General features: G+C 43.5%; 1 protein-coding gene across 3 annotated transcripts in view; it reads right to left on the minus strand.

Moving 5' to 3' along the window:
- KNL1 (kinetochore scaffold 1) overlaps positions 1 to 17,401 on the minus strand; it is a 225,701-nt gene that overhangs the window by 23,610 nt on the left and 184,690 nt on the right. For all 3 annotated transcript variants that reach the window (XM_078786619.1, XM_068130582.2, XM_068130583.2), the window contains 5 exons: positions 16,803 to 16,890; positions 12,851 to 12,901; positions 11,759 to 11,798; positions 11,542 to 11,646; positions 669 to 769 (listed from right to left, as the gene is read on the minus strand). In XM_078786619.1, coding sequence (XP_078642745.1) covers positions 669 to 769; positions 11,542 to 11,646; positions 11,759 to 11,798; positions 12,851 to 12,901; positions 16,803 to 16,890 — 385 coding nt within the window. The remainder of the gene's footprint in view (positions 1 to 668; positions 770 to 11,541; positions 11,647 to 11,758; positions 11,799 to 12,850; positions 12,902 to 16,802; positions 16,891 to 17,401) is intronic.

Genomic DNA, 17,401 nt, shown 5'->3' on the forward strand with positions numbered 1-17,401 from the left:
TTTTTGAATGAAATACCAATATTTTCGGCAAAACCCCCCTTTCACTGCATTTTTAGGGGGGCGCATCCAGATGGGGAGCACAACCCCTGAGACTTTGCTGTCATGATGCATCATACCAAATTTGGTCCATGTGGTCAGGTAGTTTGTGAGGGGAAGATGTTTTAGTCAAATGTTAAAGGATGTATGCACGAACGAACATCAGGACCCACTCAATGAGGTTATTTTGGAGAAATACTCCGAAATAACCTAGAAACGACTACTCCTACGACTATTCTTATTTTTCTTCTTGAACAGCCATAATCATGTCAACTGCGGGCCTGACATTAGACAGGTGTCAGGAATATGTAACTTGCTTGAATGGTGCCAACGATAACTCGCCTACTCTTCACAAAAGACACCGTGGGATCTTCACCCTCTACTAACAACCTGTGGTGGGTCCTCCGGTCTAATGTCATTCCAACGTATGGCGGTGGAGCATACATTGATGCCTTGCACACACATTGGTACTTCGCTCTGCATATGAAACAACAGGGTGATCGTTTATGCCTGGCTCAACTCCATAGGTGTGTCAAGACTCAAATCCAGGCTAGATGGCTCAGAGATCAGTGTGCATACCTCTCGGCTAAAAAAGTGCACATTACAAAAGAAAGATAAGTGAGAAAACTCACCAAGTGGTCTTCCAAAAGAGATGACAAGCAAAAGGGAATCAAAGATAAATGAGAAAATTGCTTCATTTTCATCCCAATGTACAAGGCGCCATTCAGACAAGCTGGAAAAAAAAGGAAAATCAAGCACTTAACATGTTACACAGACAGGTATGTTATGACAGGTATGGCACAAAAATATGCAAATGCTATTATAGGGCACCCAGAAATGCATTTCATGTCACATTTGCACTTTTGGAAATGAACAGATGTGTGTAATATCAATCCATTATATCAGTGGTTCTAAAACGTTTTTGTCAACGACCAAAAATTTGAAATCACATTCGCCTCACGACCCAAATGGTACTGGTACCGACGATAAAAATCGTCAGAGAAAACGCTTTTAGCATGAAAAAGCATCCTCAAAAATCCCCATGATTTTGAGGGTTCTTTTTTTCCAGTTTGGTTTGTGGGAGCCTGCGTTTAGGAGCCACTGAAAAAAATATATATATACACATATACAACAACAACAACAACAACATGCATTTTAAGGCCATTTTCCCTGCTAGAGCGGGGGTTAGCCTTGCGGTCCCCATGACAATCTTCTCCATTTTGCCCTATTTTCTGCATCTCTCCTTGTTAACCCCCTTGCCCGAATTTCTTCTTCCACCATCTTTAGCCAAGTCTTTCTCGGTCTTCCCCATCCTCTACTTCCTTCTACATTCATTTCCATCACTCTTCTCAACCAGTCACTTTCATCCTTCCTCAACACATGACCAAACCATCTCAACCTCTTCCTCTTCACAGCATCGTTCCCAGATTACATTTTTTGTAAATCTGTCAATAAAATACCCCCGAAACAATGTATTTCTTGAAATGTCTCCTGCAGTGATTCTTTCAGCTGTTTGTCACATTCTTATGTAACGTAAGCCACAAGAAACTCATTCCTCAAATAATACGATTCAAAATACTCCGAATTTGGTATGAATAATTTTGGGCTTAACTGTATGTATTTATATATGTATATATATTTATGTTTATTTTTATATATATATACAGACTTGGAATTTAATATGGAATATTTTTTTTGTGGGGGTGAACTTACTTTTCAAGATGACTTAGAACCAAAAATTCATTGGAATTATGTTGAAATTATTCTAGATTTTGTTAATGTGTTAATGTTAATGTAACATGTGTTCATGTAACATTAAACAATTAACATTTGTTAATGTTAATGTGAATGTAACCTTTAAAAGAAACAAAAACCACATTTGATATTTCAAAACAAATAAATTGATCCTTGAAAGTGATGTAAACTAATATCGAACTCAATTCATGGACAGTACTGTGTTAAACTTCTGTACGTTTTCCAGAAGTATCTCTTTATTTTGCACATTAGCCCAAATTTTTTTTAACAAAAACAAAAGTTAAATTAAGACTGGGATTACGGACAGTAAAATTACAGTTCAGTACTTCGTGTAACCCCCACGAGCATTCAGGAGAGCACGTACACGTCGAGGCATGCTGTTCACGAGATTTGCCAAGGTTTGGACAGGAATCGCTTGCCATGCAGTGACAATAGCCTGCTGCAATTCACGCACAGAGGTCGGCTGCTGGTCCAAGTTGTCGATTTGACGCGTTAATTCTGCCCACAAGTTCTCTATCGGATTCATATCCGGGGACATGGCAGGCCACTCCATATGCTCTACACCACGGTCAGCAAGAAAGTGTTGGATCATGCGAGCACGATGAGGCCGTGCATTGTCATCTTGGAAGACAAAGTTTCCTCGAAAGGCTGCACGAGCAAATGGAAGCAATGTTTCTTCCAGAATGGCCCTGTACTTGAACTGGTTCAGGTTTCCATTCAGAACAACCATGTCAGTTTTGCCCCCTGCATGGAAAGCAGCCCAAACGGTCACCCAACCACCTCCAGCTTGGACTCTTGGCACTATACAATCTTTGTTGTAGGCTTCATGCACTTGTCTGCGCACTCGCACGTGGCCATCTTGACGATAAACCAGAAATCTAGACTCGTCACTGAAGGTCATGTGATTGCAGTGTCCTGGCTGCCATTGCTGGTGCTCTCTGGCCCATTGCAATCGGCGCTGGCTGTGTTGTCTGGTCAGGCGTGGCTTTCTCAGGGGATGCCTGGCACGATAGCCTGCTTGAACCAGTCGTTGGTTGACTAGCCTTCTGGATACAGGCACATTTGTCAGTTGCTGCCACTCAGCCCTAAGCCGATTAGCTGACTTGGTACGGCCATTGCGGACTAACCGGTGCAGCTGGCGATCATCCCTCCTTGTGGTTCTGCGGGGACGTCCTGGCCTCGGTATTGGAGTAGGGACACCCCTCTGAGCATTTCGTTTCAGGATCTTTGACACCTGACCTTGAGTGATGCCATACTGCCGAGCAATAGCACGCTGTTTCATGCCGTAATTTCGTAAAGCCACCACTCCATGACAAACAGCATTGTCGAGTTGACGGACCATCTCCAGAGGAAGCGGCAATAACTTTTGGAGACGTGCAGGAGTTGTTTTCCACTAATACAGAACGCAACAACCCTTGTATACCCGACTGTGAAGCCAATCATCAAATGCACCTGTCCGTACATTTTGCCACGCCACCTGTGATATAAACCTGTTGTTGACTTCTTGCTGCGACAGACAATCAGTGACATGGTTCTTTTGACAAATAAATCACCAAAGTGTAAAAGAAACTCACCAGATTGATATACTGAGTTAAGAAAGTAAACCCAAGTCAAGAAAAAAAAATATTCCATATTAAATGCCGTCACTATATATATATATATAAATGTATAATGAAGCATAACAAAGGGGTATAAAGGTACGTAACCCATTCGTTAAGTGGGGGATACTTGTATAGCGAAAATACTCAAAATGAAAAACCTTCGCCCATAGACCAAGCGTTATAAATCGAAGATGCATTCTTGGGGGGGACTGATGTTCGGACACTTTATGCAACCAAACCTAACCTAACTAAATGCAAAATACATTATAACTTGGGAAATTAATGCAGAATGTTATTCACGACGTGTAATTAAATGAAAAAAACTAGAGCTAAATTGATGATGCGCCACCACAAATCCCCACGCCTCCCACCTAAAGCAAAGGTGAAAGATGGAAAAAGTTCCACCTTTTGACACCACCCTAGAGAGGGCCAAGCCAAAAATGATAATGCTCATGCACCTTTTTGCCATGTGGTGATCATAACTACCAAGTTTGGTTTCTGCACAACCGTTTAGGAGGAGATAGCGTGGAGATAGCATGACGACAGACAGAGCAGTTTACAATGAACATCATTTGAAATGTTATGTTTGAAATTTGAAATTATGTAACATTAATGGATGTTAAATTTGCCTTGTACATTGGCATGTAAAATTTGAAATTTGAAACATTTGAAATTAATGGATGTTAAATTTGCCTCGTGCATTGGGATGAGTGAGGCGTGCTTCGAGCTCTCCACGGCATCGAAGTTTGAGTGTTTTCCCATTCTTGTCTTTGTCAAATTTCCACTGGTTATTTTGCTGTGTACGTGTTATTGTGTGTTTCTAGTTGGTGTTGGTTTGTGGTTCGTGCAAACTTGTGTGTAGTTAATCGTTTTCTGAGTCGTACCTCGTGCGCGGCCTGGTGACTTGGGGCTTCCCTCCCCCCGTCGGTGTTTTGTCGGTTTGGGTTATTTCCTTCGCTGTATTGCTTGTTTCTTTTATTTTGTTTTCTCCCCCTCACCTCACCTCCCTAGACAAATAATTCTATATTGATTCTTTCTCTCCTCCCGGATACGTGCTTGTTCGCTCTCCTCCTCGTCTCGACTTGTGCCCCGCCCCCTGTATCTCGTTTTCTTCCGCCTCTGCTCCTTCTTTCTCAAATCCACGTTCTCGCTTGGAGACTTTTCCCGGATTGTTTTTTTCATTGTTCTGTTTGGATATTGTTGGAATATGTTTAAACCGCAGCCGTGATGCTGACGCCCGCCCCCCCCCCCCCAGAATTTACATGTTTTAAACGTTTCCCAGTGTGTACCCTGGTCAGAATAGGTACACCGTATCCCTGCGTGTCGTAAGAGACGACTAAGAGGGTTGGCGTCAGGAAGGGCATCCGGCCATAAAAACATTGCCTCAAAAAGAGAACCATGACAATCACAAGTACATATGGGCAGGGTGCAGCCCGAAGTGGAGATCGGTTTCTGAGGTTTGGGACATGGAATGTGGGGACAATGACAGGGAGATCAGTAGAAGTGGTGGAAGTATTGGTCAGAAGAAGAGTGGACATATGTTGTGTGCAAGAGACGAGATGGAAGGGAAGTGGTGTGAGAATGGTGAAGGGTAGGCAGGGCCAGAAATACAAGTTTGTGTGGCAAGGGTGCCAGGAGGGCGTGAATGGTGTTGGTGTCCTGTTTTCTGAGGAGTTTGTAGACAGTGTGGTGAGTGTGACTAGAGTGAGTGATAGGTTGATGATGGTGAAAATGATGATTGGAAAGCTCTTGGTGAACGTCATCTCGGGATATGCTCCGCAGGTTGGTCGAAGCGATGAAGAGAAGGACAAGTTCTGGTGTGCGATAGAGAAGCTGATGGAAAACGTGAAAGATGAGGAAGTTGTTGTGGTGGGAGGAGACCTGAATGGACATGTGGGAAGGAGTATGGATGGTTTTGAGGGAGTTCATGGGGGTTACGGATATGGTGTGAGAAATGGAGAAGGTGAAAGGATTTTGGAGTTTGCTGATGGAGCTGATTTGTTGATTTGTAATACTCAGTTCCAGAAAGAGGACAATAAGCTTGTTACATACACGTCAGGTGGGTCGACGACAACCGTTGACTACCTGATGGTGCGTCGGCGAGATAGGGGGCACCTCCGGGACACAAAGGTGATCCCGGGGGAGGAGGCTGTTTCACAGCACAAATTGGTTGTCTGCGACATAAGGGTGAAAGGTGCGAGGAGAGCTCGGCGGGTGAAGTACCAACCGAGAATGAAGGTGTGGAGGTTGAAAGAGGTGACAGTAAGGGAGGCATTAAAAGAGAGGCTGAGTAGGGTAGAGGATGATGTGGTTGAGCTTGAAAGTGGTTGGATGTCAATGAAAGCTAGTCTGTTGGGAGCCGTTGGTGAGGTATGTGGATGGACAAAAGGACCACCGAGGCACTCGGACATGGTGGTGGGATGTTGAGGTTGGAAAGAGGATTGACGAGAAGAGGAAGAAGTTCAAAGAGTGGCAGAAGGCGAAGGGTACGGGAGCAGAAACAGCAGAGCATGAAAGTTATAAGGCAGCCAGGAAGGCTGCAAAGACAGAGGTAGCAAAGGCGCAGGAGGCATGTAGGAAAATGTTCGGAGAACGCTTGGATTCGGAAGAGGGTCAGAAAGCAGTATTCAGGATTGCAAAGCAGATAGCGAAAGAGAGGTGTGATGTGATGGGGGTGAGTTGCTTGAAGGATGAAGTGGGACAAATCGTTGTCGACCCAGATGGAATTAAAGGAAGATGGAAAAGATATATGGAAATGCTGTTGAATACAGAGAATGAATGGGATGGCAACATAGAGAGTAACCCAGTTTTAGGACCGGCAGAGAAGATAACTGAGAAGGAAGTTGAGGAAGCGATAAAAGCAATGAAGAGTGGAAAAGCGGGAGGGCCGACGGGAGTTGTGGGAGATATGTTGAAGGCAGCAGGAAGTTGGGGTGTGAAGAGAATGACAGAGATCTGTAATCTGGTGGTGAAAGAAGGCCGCAATCCAGTGGATTGGGAACTGAGTACCCTCGTCCCTCTATACAAGGGGAAAGGTGACCCTCTGGAGTGTGGCTCGTACCGAGCGATAAAGTTATTGGAGCATGGAATGAAGGTATTGGAAAGGGTGTTGGAGAGGAGGATAAGGAAGAAAGTGAAGATCGACGAAATGCAGTTTGGATTTATGCCAGGAAGAGGAACGACAGATGCACTTTTCATTGTGAGGCAGTTGCAGGAGAAGTACATGGATAAGAGGAAGAAGTTGTTTTTTGGGTTTGTTGATCTGGAGAAAGCATTCGATAGGGTTCCACGCAAAGTATTGACATGGGCATTGAGGAAGTTAGGAGTGGAGGAATGGTTGATCAGAGTAGTGATGGCAATGTACAAAAGAGCACGCACAGCTGTAAGGACGAAGGACGGGAACAGTGGTGAGTTTGAGGTGAAGGTGGGAGTGCATCAGGGGTCGGTACTAAGTCCACTACTATTTGTAGCTGTGATGGAGGTGCTGGCTCAGACCGTAAAGGAGGGTTTACCGTGGGAATTGTTGTATGCAGATGATCTGGTGTTGATTGCGGAAAGTATGGATGGACTGAAGGAAAAGATGAACAAGTGGAAGGAATGTATGGAGACAAAAGGTTTGAAGGTGAATATCGGAAAGACAAAGGTGATGGCAAGTGGTAAAGCATGTGGTGAGGTGGAAAGAACTGGGAAGTGGCCGTGTGCTGTGTGCAGGAAGGGTGTCGGAGTGAACTCCATTCAATGTACAATGTGTGCTGAGTGGGTTCATCAAAAATGTAGTGGTCTGAGAGGGTCATTAACCAGTGTGGCAGCTACATTCAAATGTAAGGTGTGCACAGAGGGAGCTGCAGATGGAGGAAATGTTGAGTTGGATCTTGGAGACGGCGTGAAGCTGGAAGGTGTGAAAACATTTTGCTACCTCGGAGACATGCTGAATGGAGAAGGTGGATCAGACACGGCAACGGTTGCTCGAGTGAGATGTGCATGGAAGAAGTTTCGGGAACTGAGTGGCGTGCTGATGAGGAGGAGTGTGTCGCTGAAGCTGAAGGGAAAGGTGTATGCTGCATGTGTGAGAAGTGTTATGATTTATGGGAGCGAGACATGGGTAATGAACGTAGAGCAGCAACGAAGGCTGGAAAGGGTGGAAATGCGAATGGTTCGATGGATGTGCGGAGTATCGTTGAGAGAGAGGAAGACAAATGATGAATTGCGAAAGATGATGGGAATATTGCCTGTGATTGATGCTGTGAAGAGGAACAGGTTGAGATGGTTTGGTCATGTATTGAGGAAGGATGAAAGTGACTGGTTGAGAAGAGTGATGGAAGTTAATGTAGAAGGAAGTAGAGGACGGGGAAGACCGAGAAAGACTTGGCTAAAGATGGTGGAAGAAGAAATGCGGGCAAGGGGGTTAACAAGGAGAGATGCAGAAAATAGGGCAAAATGGAGAAGATTGTCATGGGGACCGCAAGGCTAACCCCCGCTCTAGCAGGGAACATGGCCTTAAAATGCATGTTGTGTGTTGTTGTATTGGGATGACAATGAAGTAATTTTTCTCATTTCTCTTCGATTCCCTTGTGTTTGTCATCCTATTATGTCCATTCTGTAATAACAGCTTGCCATTCTGTACTCAACGATAATAGGAGAAAAGATTGTGTATCGAGGCTTGGAGATGTGTGGGTGGGGAGCTAATAAAGTAAGAGTGACAGGACATCTTACCACGAGTGCTTGATGGAGTAGATACAGGTCATTTTCCATTCATATTTGTAGGGTTTGGGAAAAGTTTTCTGAAAATTACTGATAACAAAAGTTACTTGATACCACTTAATTATGATGTCCGAAGTACATTACATGTGCAGATCAAAGACGAAGCAGGAACAATGACCTGCGGATCAAAAATAAAAAAGAATGCACTGTGTTGAAAAATTACGTAATGCCATTAATTTTTTTAATTTGTGCAAAGCAACGCTCGATTAACATGCGTTCTAACGTACCGTGCGTTCTGATGGGCTTGATTAAACCTCACTATTATTCAACATGTGATTGGATTTTTTCATCCTAAACAACACTCAACCCAAACAAGGCCAATGGAAATCTGATGCAACAAACCCAGGCAGTGTATAACCAGCAGAGGCAGACGTGCTTATTGTGTTCGGCCCACCATAAAACCAAGATGGTGGCCATATTATGTCATCTCGCTGCTATGGTGGGTGGAGTCAAGTGACAGATGTGGGTGTGGTCGGCAGCTGTCCAACCAATGGGTGCACATGTTAAAGAAATGACCACCCAACAAGAACCTTGACAACAACCACAACAACAACACAACTCTCCTGTCGACCTGTGGTGACAGGTCGTAGGTAAAAGCCCATTTATTGGCACTTCACCTATTTATAAATAAAAATATATATAACCTATATACTTCACCTATTTAATGGATGTTAAATTGCAATCCAATAATACTGTATTATATTCATCCCCTTCACATTACAATGGAATAATACCCTTGCGTTCTCACCGTCGCATCACTTACGCTACCCAATTAGCATGGCGGCGAAAAAAAATGCGCATCAGCGAAAATACATAGCCTCTAGTGAAAAGTGTTTGTTACTTTATTCATTGCTTAATAGTGAAAATGTGCTAATCGGTGAGTGCGTATGTAAATAAAAAAATAAAAAACAGCCAGGAAAATTTCCGTAAACTAAAATATCCATAAATAAAAGTAGACTGGTGCAGCCACAGTCTGGTCACTGCGGGTCACGTGCCCCAAGACAATCCGAATTGACAAAGAAATGGAAGGCTTTACAGAATATTGCAGTGGCAACAATTGATATATTCAGCTGCGTGTGCCAAGCTTTTCGTGTTACTTTAAGCAGCGCCCGTTGAAGATCGTGCAATGAAGAGCACGACCTTTTCTTCACACAAGACGATGGAGCTTACACTTAAACTGGTTGCTAGGGTATGCTAACACGCACCTCTTCTGCCTATTAATTATTAAGTAGATGTGGGTATCTTGAGTGAAGCGATGAGAGTAGAGATCAAAATTCCTAAAAATTGCACCAAGTTGACGTAGGTTAAGAAAACACATTACGAAACTATTTTCATTTAATTTACTATGATAACACAAGTAACAAAACAACATTTTCCTTGCCGTCAAAAAACTTCTGGTGCAATCCCCATGGCCAAAAAAGCTTCTGGGTATTCAATTAAGAAAGATAATTAATATTCCTATCTGGGGTGATGACATTACAAGCCTGTGTTGTCAATTTTTGTAACTTTGGCTTTAGCATGAGAACATGCCGAGTGGCTGGTTTACTTCTCATAGTACGAGCTAGCACTGGTAAGGCTCAAGTTTAACAAAACCATCTGATGCACCAACAATGTATTCATTACATTTGTATTCTTTGATCGGCTTATCTTCAACGAATACCAAGAGCCCACTCCACACATAGAGTTGTATATTTGGGTTGATAAGCTGAGCACTGCTATTCATTCTAAGTGTTCGGTGGGATGTTTTTATGTAATTTTCCATTTCAGAGTACTGTTTCATTGGACCAACAAAATGCACTTGGTGGCTGATCAAGAAGCACACTTTCCAACACAAAGCTTGCATTTTCGTGGTGGAGTTCATGTGGAATGTGATAGCAGAGCAGTTAAGAGGAAGCATCGTTCATTTTTTCAGGAAAGCACCAAATTTGGCACAGATGTAGTATGGACCTATACAATTGTTTTCCTGAGGGGCGCCCAAAAATTCAGAACCCCTGGTGGCCGCCATATTGAATTTCAACATGACCGCCCTCTGTGACCTATTTCCCTCAATAACTTCTATACTATGAGTGGTCTTGGTCTTGTATTGTGGTCTTGGCAATAGCACACTACTTTGCCTACCAGTCACACGGTGTGGAGGAACTCTGGATTGCCATTGGCACTGGTAAAAGCTACCGCTACCTTGCCATCCATAAAATTGCCACCGGCCTTGGCCGCAGGAAGTCCGAATCTTTGCCATTATTTCATGCCTTCACTGGCTGCGACACAGTGTCATTTTTTGCCCGAATTGGGAAAAAGACAGCCTGGAAGGCTTGGGAGGCATACCCCAGCATCACGCAGACCTTTCATGCTCTCGCTTATAGGCCATCTGTGGACGCTATTACTATGGAACTACAGAGCATAGAAAAATATGTTGCCATCCTCTATGACCGGACTACCGAGATAAAGACAGTGAATGACATGCGCCGACACTTGTTCACGAAGAAGGCAAGAACAATTGATCACATTCCCCCAACAGCAGACGCCTTCGAACAACACCTAAAACGTGCATGTTTTCAGGCTGGACACGTATGGAGCCAGGCACTTGTGCCCTACCCAGAACTTCCATCACCAGCTGATTGGGGCTGGATGAAAACAGGGACTTCTTGGACACCAATTTGGACCACAATACCACTGATACAGGAGGCATGTTCAGAGCTTACAAGCTGCCATTGTAAGTCGGCCTGTAAAGGCAACTGTAAATGCTCCAGGGCAAATCTGCCCTGCACATCACTGTGTGACTGCGATGGACAGTGCTTGTAGTACTACGCGTCTGTGCGAGAGCCTCCACCTTTCAAGTGCCCACAATATTTTAAGTTAAAACTGCAACTGTGTGTAACTTTGATTAATTAATACCATTCCATTGTTATCAGAGACCAATAAAACAATGTGTATCACTTGGAATTGAAATTTTACCTAAAATACTATGAGAGATCAAGGAAAATGGATACACCATGGCGGCCATCTTGAAATTAAAGATGATTGATGTCAATCTTTATGCAATTGATCCCATTGGATTCAGAGACCATGAAAACATGGGGTAAGACACTGGAACTGTGGTGTTATCGCTCATAGTATAGAAGTTGTTGAGGGAAATAGGTCACAGAGGGCGGTCATGTTGAAATTCAATATGGCGGCCACCAGGGGTTCTGAATTTTTGGGCGCCCCTCAGGAAAACAATTGTATAGGTCCATACTACATCTGTGCCAAATTTGGTGCTTTCCTGAAAAAATGAACGATACGCCCTATTTTTCGGTCTTAACTGCCTAAGTATGACCAGATTCATAATTTGTACAACGCATCGTCATGCAACATGGCCACATGTATGAGATGTCAAAACGGGTCGCCTCACCCCCAATAATCAGTTTTACTGTGAGCCGACTTCGCAAATTCCTGCTCCATCTCCTGCAATTCCTTTGCCAACTCTGTGTTCTTGCTCTGCTGTGCCTTGCATCGCCTAGAAATAACATCCTCAACATCCTCTCACAACACACTGGCTGATAAATAGGAAGACCAGGAAGTAAATCATGGAAACCTTGGCCAAAGGCCAAATCATCCAATGAACTTACGCTTTAACGTCAGCTTTCTCCACTTTCAAAGAATGGACTTCTGAAACAGAAATGTTTAAAACCTGTTAAAATCGATCACGTTTTACGTCTCACGTCACAGAAGACAGGCAGGAATCAAAAATTGCCATGTTGCAAAGGTAACAAGACCAATCAAAGATTGCAGACCCTAACAAGCAAGGACTTGCTTTGTGTGGTTTTATAGTACGTATTTTCTAGATCGATTCGCATTCCAATTGTACATACTTTATAGAGGTACTCTGATGAAAAAAATCCTGGTGTTGGCTTGTGGTTAGGGTGCCGGCTCGGGATCCTAGGATCCTGGGTTCGAATCCCGGTCGATCGCTGAATTAACACCAGGGGGGTTGACTCAGCCTGTCATCCTTCTGAGGTCGGCAAATTGAGCACCAGTTCACTGGTAATTCCCTGTGTGTCGCAAGAGTCGACTAACAGGGTTGGTGGCAGGAAGAGCATCCGGCCGTAAAACATTGCTTCAAAAAGGGGACCATGGTGCCGGAAAAAGGCCAACCCCTACTCTGCAGGGAAAAATGGCCTCTAAAGGTGGTTCTTCTTTCTTCTCTTTCTCTGATGAAAAAAAGATGATGTGTAACATTGTGGTCTACGTTGACACATTTTGTGCAGAAAGGAGACAACCAAATTGACTCAAATGCAATACAGTACCCTCTCCTCTGGCAAGGATATTGAGAAAGCATCTCAAAATGCAAAGCCCATATGCAGCCACTTTGAACTCAAACGAAACTTGATGAAAACAACAGCTAAAAAAAAGAAGATTTTTTGGATTAAACAGTGTTCCTCATAATAAAAGTTTGTTGAAAATTTGATGACAAAAGCTCAATTGGTGAATAAAGAAACTCGAAAGGGTTTACAAAACCAGGCCGCTTCACGCTGCAAGGATGGGCTGATGAGGTCCATTTGTACTGTGACTTTGTCCTTTGACCCAATTATGAACGAGTCTTCTCCATATTCTCAAAATAAAGGTTTGTTGAAAATTTGATGACAAAACTTAAAATGGTGAAAAGTTATGGCTGGCAGAGACACACGGACACACACACAGTAAAGAATCACAAACTTTACCTTGGGTTTCGGATAACACCACCCTGGAAATTGCTTCTTTCTTTACTTCATCTGCAAAAAAAAAAAAAAACCAAATTTATTTTCCACAGAACAATTCCGACAACACAACCAATTCTGACAACCGCTTCCTAGGGAAACCCAATAATTGCATTGGTAGGAAAATGATTGCATTGGTCGGAAAATGTTATACACGTGAACAAGTATGGCTCATTTTCACAATTTGTCATTCCACAAGTCAATACTCTGTTGATCAAATGCTTTCAGGAAACAAAAGCATTCAGGTTGTTTTTTAATTTTGTAGACAAGGTCAAGTCTCGTGGAAGAACGAGCACACTGAATGGATCAATAAGCAACAGAACAAAGAGGGAGGAAACACCAACAGCAGGGTTTAAGGATAAAATAGAGGAAGACTTGACAAGTAATAAAGAATGCGTATTGAGAGGAATGAGGGGTATGGGAGGACACATGGGGTGTCCTCCAAAGTCAGTTGCTGACTTGGCATCCTGTGTCGTACAAAAGTCCTTCCTTGGCACACGTGAACTCATTTCCACCTGCAAGATGGATGAAGAAGTAAACTCGCAAGAAAGAAAAGAGAAGTGGAAATTTGGAAGGAGAATGGGGGTGGAAAGTGGGGGCAGATGGGGGGAGTATTTATGGTGGTAGACAAGATCATGGTTTTGGATTGGGGATGATCTGGTGTTGAACAGCTGTCTTGAAGACTTGGAGAAAATAACGAGATTGAAGAGAATGTGGAAGTCGATTCAACATGCAGGAAAAAAAAAAGAGGAATGAATGAATTGAGGCGAGCAGCGATTCTGGATTTTGTGAGTTTCACCAGAAGGAGATTGATGGTGGACCGCGTGCACCCTGCAGAAACTTGAGGAAGAAAAAGAACGGAAAGATCAGAGGGTGCAAGACCAGAAAGAGGTGGTAAAAAACTGAAACCAACGACCTGTCTGCAATGGGAAAGTGATCAGCCCATCGCCTCAGCTTCAACGTGGGAGATACCAATTATCTTGAAAGCCTTGGTTTCCACAGCATCAAGCTAATCAAGGTGTGAGGCAGAGGAGCAAGCCCAGAGAGAGCAGTTCTCCATCAAGCTGCAGATTAAGGCCTTGTAGTTGGAAATGATTTCACGTGTGCCAAGGAAGGAATTTGTATGACACAGGATGCCAAGTCAGTAACTGGCTTTGAAGGACAACTTTCAAATGTGGTTTGCCCAAGAAAGATCATGGCTGAGAGCGAGAGCCAGAAGTTTGAGTAACTGAACTTCTTAAAGAGGATTGTTAAGAAAGCAGATGGGAGGGTTTGCAAGAGGGTCCATTCGGAGAGAGAGAGAGAGAGAGCGAGAGTGTGAGATTTGTTTGGATTGAAAGATACTAGGGCATTGCCCGTACTATATCTATATCTAAAATTATATCCCCCCCCTCTATTTACATGAAATGGTTTGGTCCAAAGCGAACGGCTTGCGAGTACGGTGACAATCCCCCCCCTCTATTTACATGCAATGGTTTGGTCCAAAGCGAACGGCTTGCGAGTACGGTGACAATCCCCCCCCCTCTATTTACATGAAATGGTTTGGTCCAAAGCGAACGGCTTCCGGAGTTTGGTAAAGAAATCGCCATCGCGTGCACAAACGCGCAGGAAAGCGAATGAATCGCAAATTCGTTTTTATTAGTTTTAAAACATAGTTTAACGCCAACATAGTTTGCAAACGTGAAATAAATGAATACGCTCTCAAATGTGCCATCCGAGGCAGAGTGTGTCCGCCACGTTCGGCACACGCGATAGTTCGCTGCTCTCTGATTGGTTGAATCGTTTTTTGGACATAGCTCGGTAAGTAATTGTCCGATTAATATGAAACCTTGAAAAGGCACATCCTCGGGTCCCCAGCAATATACCTGGCAAGTTAAAAGTATATCGGACCCGTGGTTGTCGAGAAACAGCGGTCACAGACAAACGTACAAACGTACAGAGATTACTGGAATTATAGATAGATATTCCAAGTGTTTGACTAGCTTGTGAGTTTGTCAAGGTCTGAAATGAGGGAAGTGGCTGCTGCCTGCATATCTGAAGGATGAGGGATGTTGCACAAGATGGAGTCATCAGCAAATAGATAAAGGGGATTTTTCAGAGTCAGATAGATCATTGAGTAAGATTGGGAATCAAATTGGGCCCAAAACGTTGCCTTGGGGCACTCCAGCCTTAACAGTGAGAGGAGATGAAATGATTCCGTTGAGAGCCCCACAAGCAGTGGAAGGCACTAAGCCAAATTAAGCCATGTGTGCAGTTAGCCTTGGATGTCATAGGCAGAGTTTGGAGAGAGCAAGACGGGATGGATGCAGGACTGCATCGAAAGCTTGAGATATGTCTAGGAAGACAGTCCTGATCTCATGTCTGACGACAATGGCCTCCATAAATTGTTGGGAGAGTAGAAGCAGCACATCCAAGGTAAAGTGACCTGGTCTGAATCCAAATTGATGATCTGAGATTAAGCCTTTGGAGAAAAGGAAGGATTTCAAATCAACTGATTATGGATTCCATGACCTTGCTGATGATTGGAAGTAAGCTAAAAGGTCTGTAGTTAAGTGGATTGGTTTTTGCACGTTCTTTATGTAATGCAGTGATGTTGGTGGATTTTGATGCAGATGGAAGATGACAGAGCAAATGATAGGGTGAAAATGGCAGAGTGAGGATGCGCAAGATCAGCAGAGCAGGTTTTTAGGACAAGCGATTGATGCCTTCTGGTCCAGTTGTACAACCAGAGTCAAGAATTGACAGAAACTTCTCCACCTTCTCAGGTGCAAAATATGCATGGTCTAGGAGAGGTTAGGTACGACTGTGTTGGGTGGTTACAGAGACGAGAGGTTGGTGACACAAGATTTGGAAGCAAACACAAAATTGGGGCGTTCAGCCTTCTCACGAGTGGAGTCGGCTATGGTGCCATTTGAAGAGAGGGAAGGGATGAAAGCGGAGCATACACCAGAGACAGACTGAACAAGGTACCACCAGGTTTTAGAGGAGGGAGAAGATTTTGAAAATTAATTCATGAAATTGGACAGATGTATTTTTCTGGTTTTCCTGAGAGTGGACACACTTGTTGCAAGATTTTTGGAATGATATGAGATTGCCTTCGGTTGGGTTTGCTTTCCAAGAAGAGAAGGCAAGTTTCATCGGAGAAACTGTCTCACACAGGATTCAGTGTACCTGAAGAAGGGTGAGATGGATCGGATCTGTGCATAAGAGATCACGTTTCTGGGGAAGAATTCCCAAGCTGAGTTAATATCAGCAGCAGTATATATAGAAAACCAGCTCTGAAGTGAGATGGCTGCTTGCATTCCCTGCTAATCTTGAGTGAACTGCCACACACTCAGGCACTGAAGCAGCTCTCTGAGGTTAATGGTTCATATCCTCCACGGTACTGAATTTGGGACAAGCTGGTGCAGTCAACAAAGTGCTGATAAGAAGGTGCATTGCCCAATATGAATTGCATTGTCAAATGTATTCGTGTGTGACTTGAATGATTTGTAAAAAGAGCTTCCAAATGGGTACGTCTGTTTCACGCTCCCATCTAAGCAAACAGCAATGACATGTGTGGCCTCCTTTGTTCATAAAAGTACACAACGATGTACATGTAACACCTCAGGAGACGGGGAGAGAGAGACAGAGAGCGGGAAAGAGACAGAGAGAGACTGAGGGAAACAAATAGAGAGAACGAGGGAGACGGAAAGAGAGGGAGACGGAGAGTGAAAGAGAGAGAGGGGAGGGGGAGACAAAGATATATGGAGGCACGGAGGCTCCAGGCTGTTTAAGTTGTGCGTTCTCGCTCCACCACAAGCCTGTACTTTGTATACAACAATATTTCTTCACACACTACTGCTTTATGTATACGGTAGTGTGGTAGTGTCCATTACATGTCAATTAGATGGTAAATCGCAACAGCCAAACGTACCCATTTGCAGGGGTTGCATTGCCCTTTTCAGGTCTCGTAACAGTTTCTTTGCTGTTGCACTTTTCTTCTGCAAATCCTCCAGCTCCACCTGCCAGCCAGACAACAGATCCAGAAGAATGGTTAGTGCCCCAGTCCACTGCATCATTGTGAAAATGGTTCGTTTTATGAACCAGTGTGATGAAGGCATGCATTTGAAAAGTGGGGAAATAAAACTTCGGCATCAGGTGGAAAAGGTTAAAATGATAAATTGATTTGATTACCTGCACATTTGATTTTGGATCCCACCGAGCTGTTTTTGACACGGGAGAATTTGAAATGTAAGACATATCACAAATCAGTACCTTTCAGATCGACATTCAATAGCCCTCTCAAAACTATAAAGGTCAAATGTCATTTTAACTTTATGTTTATTGCCAATTAATTTATATCGATCAACACGTTCCAGTGACAGGATAGCTCAGTGGAACAATTTAAGCGATTCAAAAGTATACTATGAAACCCTGAACACATCAGTGTAAAGGTTCTGTAGATCTCAAAGACAGATTATGGTTTTGTCCTTCACTCCAAACTGCCTTTCTGTATTACCTCCCTAAAAGTGA

This window comes from Myxine glutinosa, chromosome 11 (genome assembly GCF_964187855.1).
Source record: "Myxine glutinosa chromosome 11, kmMyxGlut1.1, whole genome shotgun sequence".
Classification (NCBI taxonomy): domain Eukaryota; kingdom Metazoa; phylum Chordata; class Myxini; order Myxiniformes; family Myxinidae; genus Myxine; species Myxine glutinosa.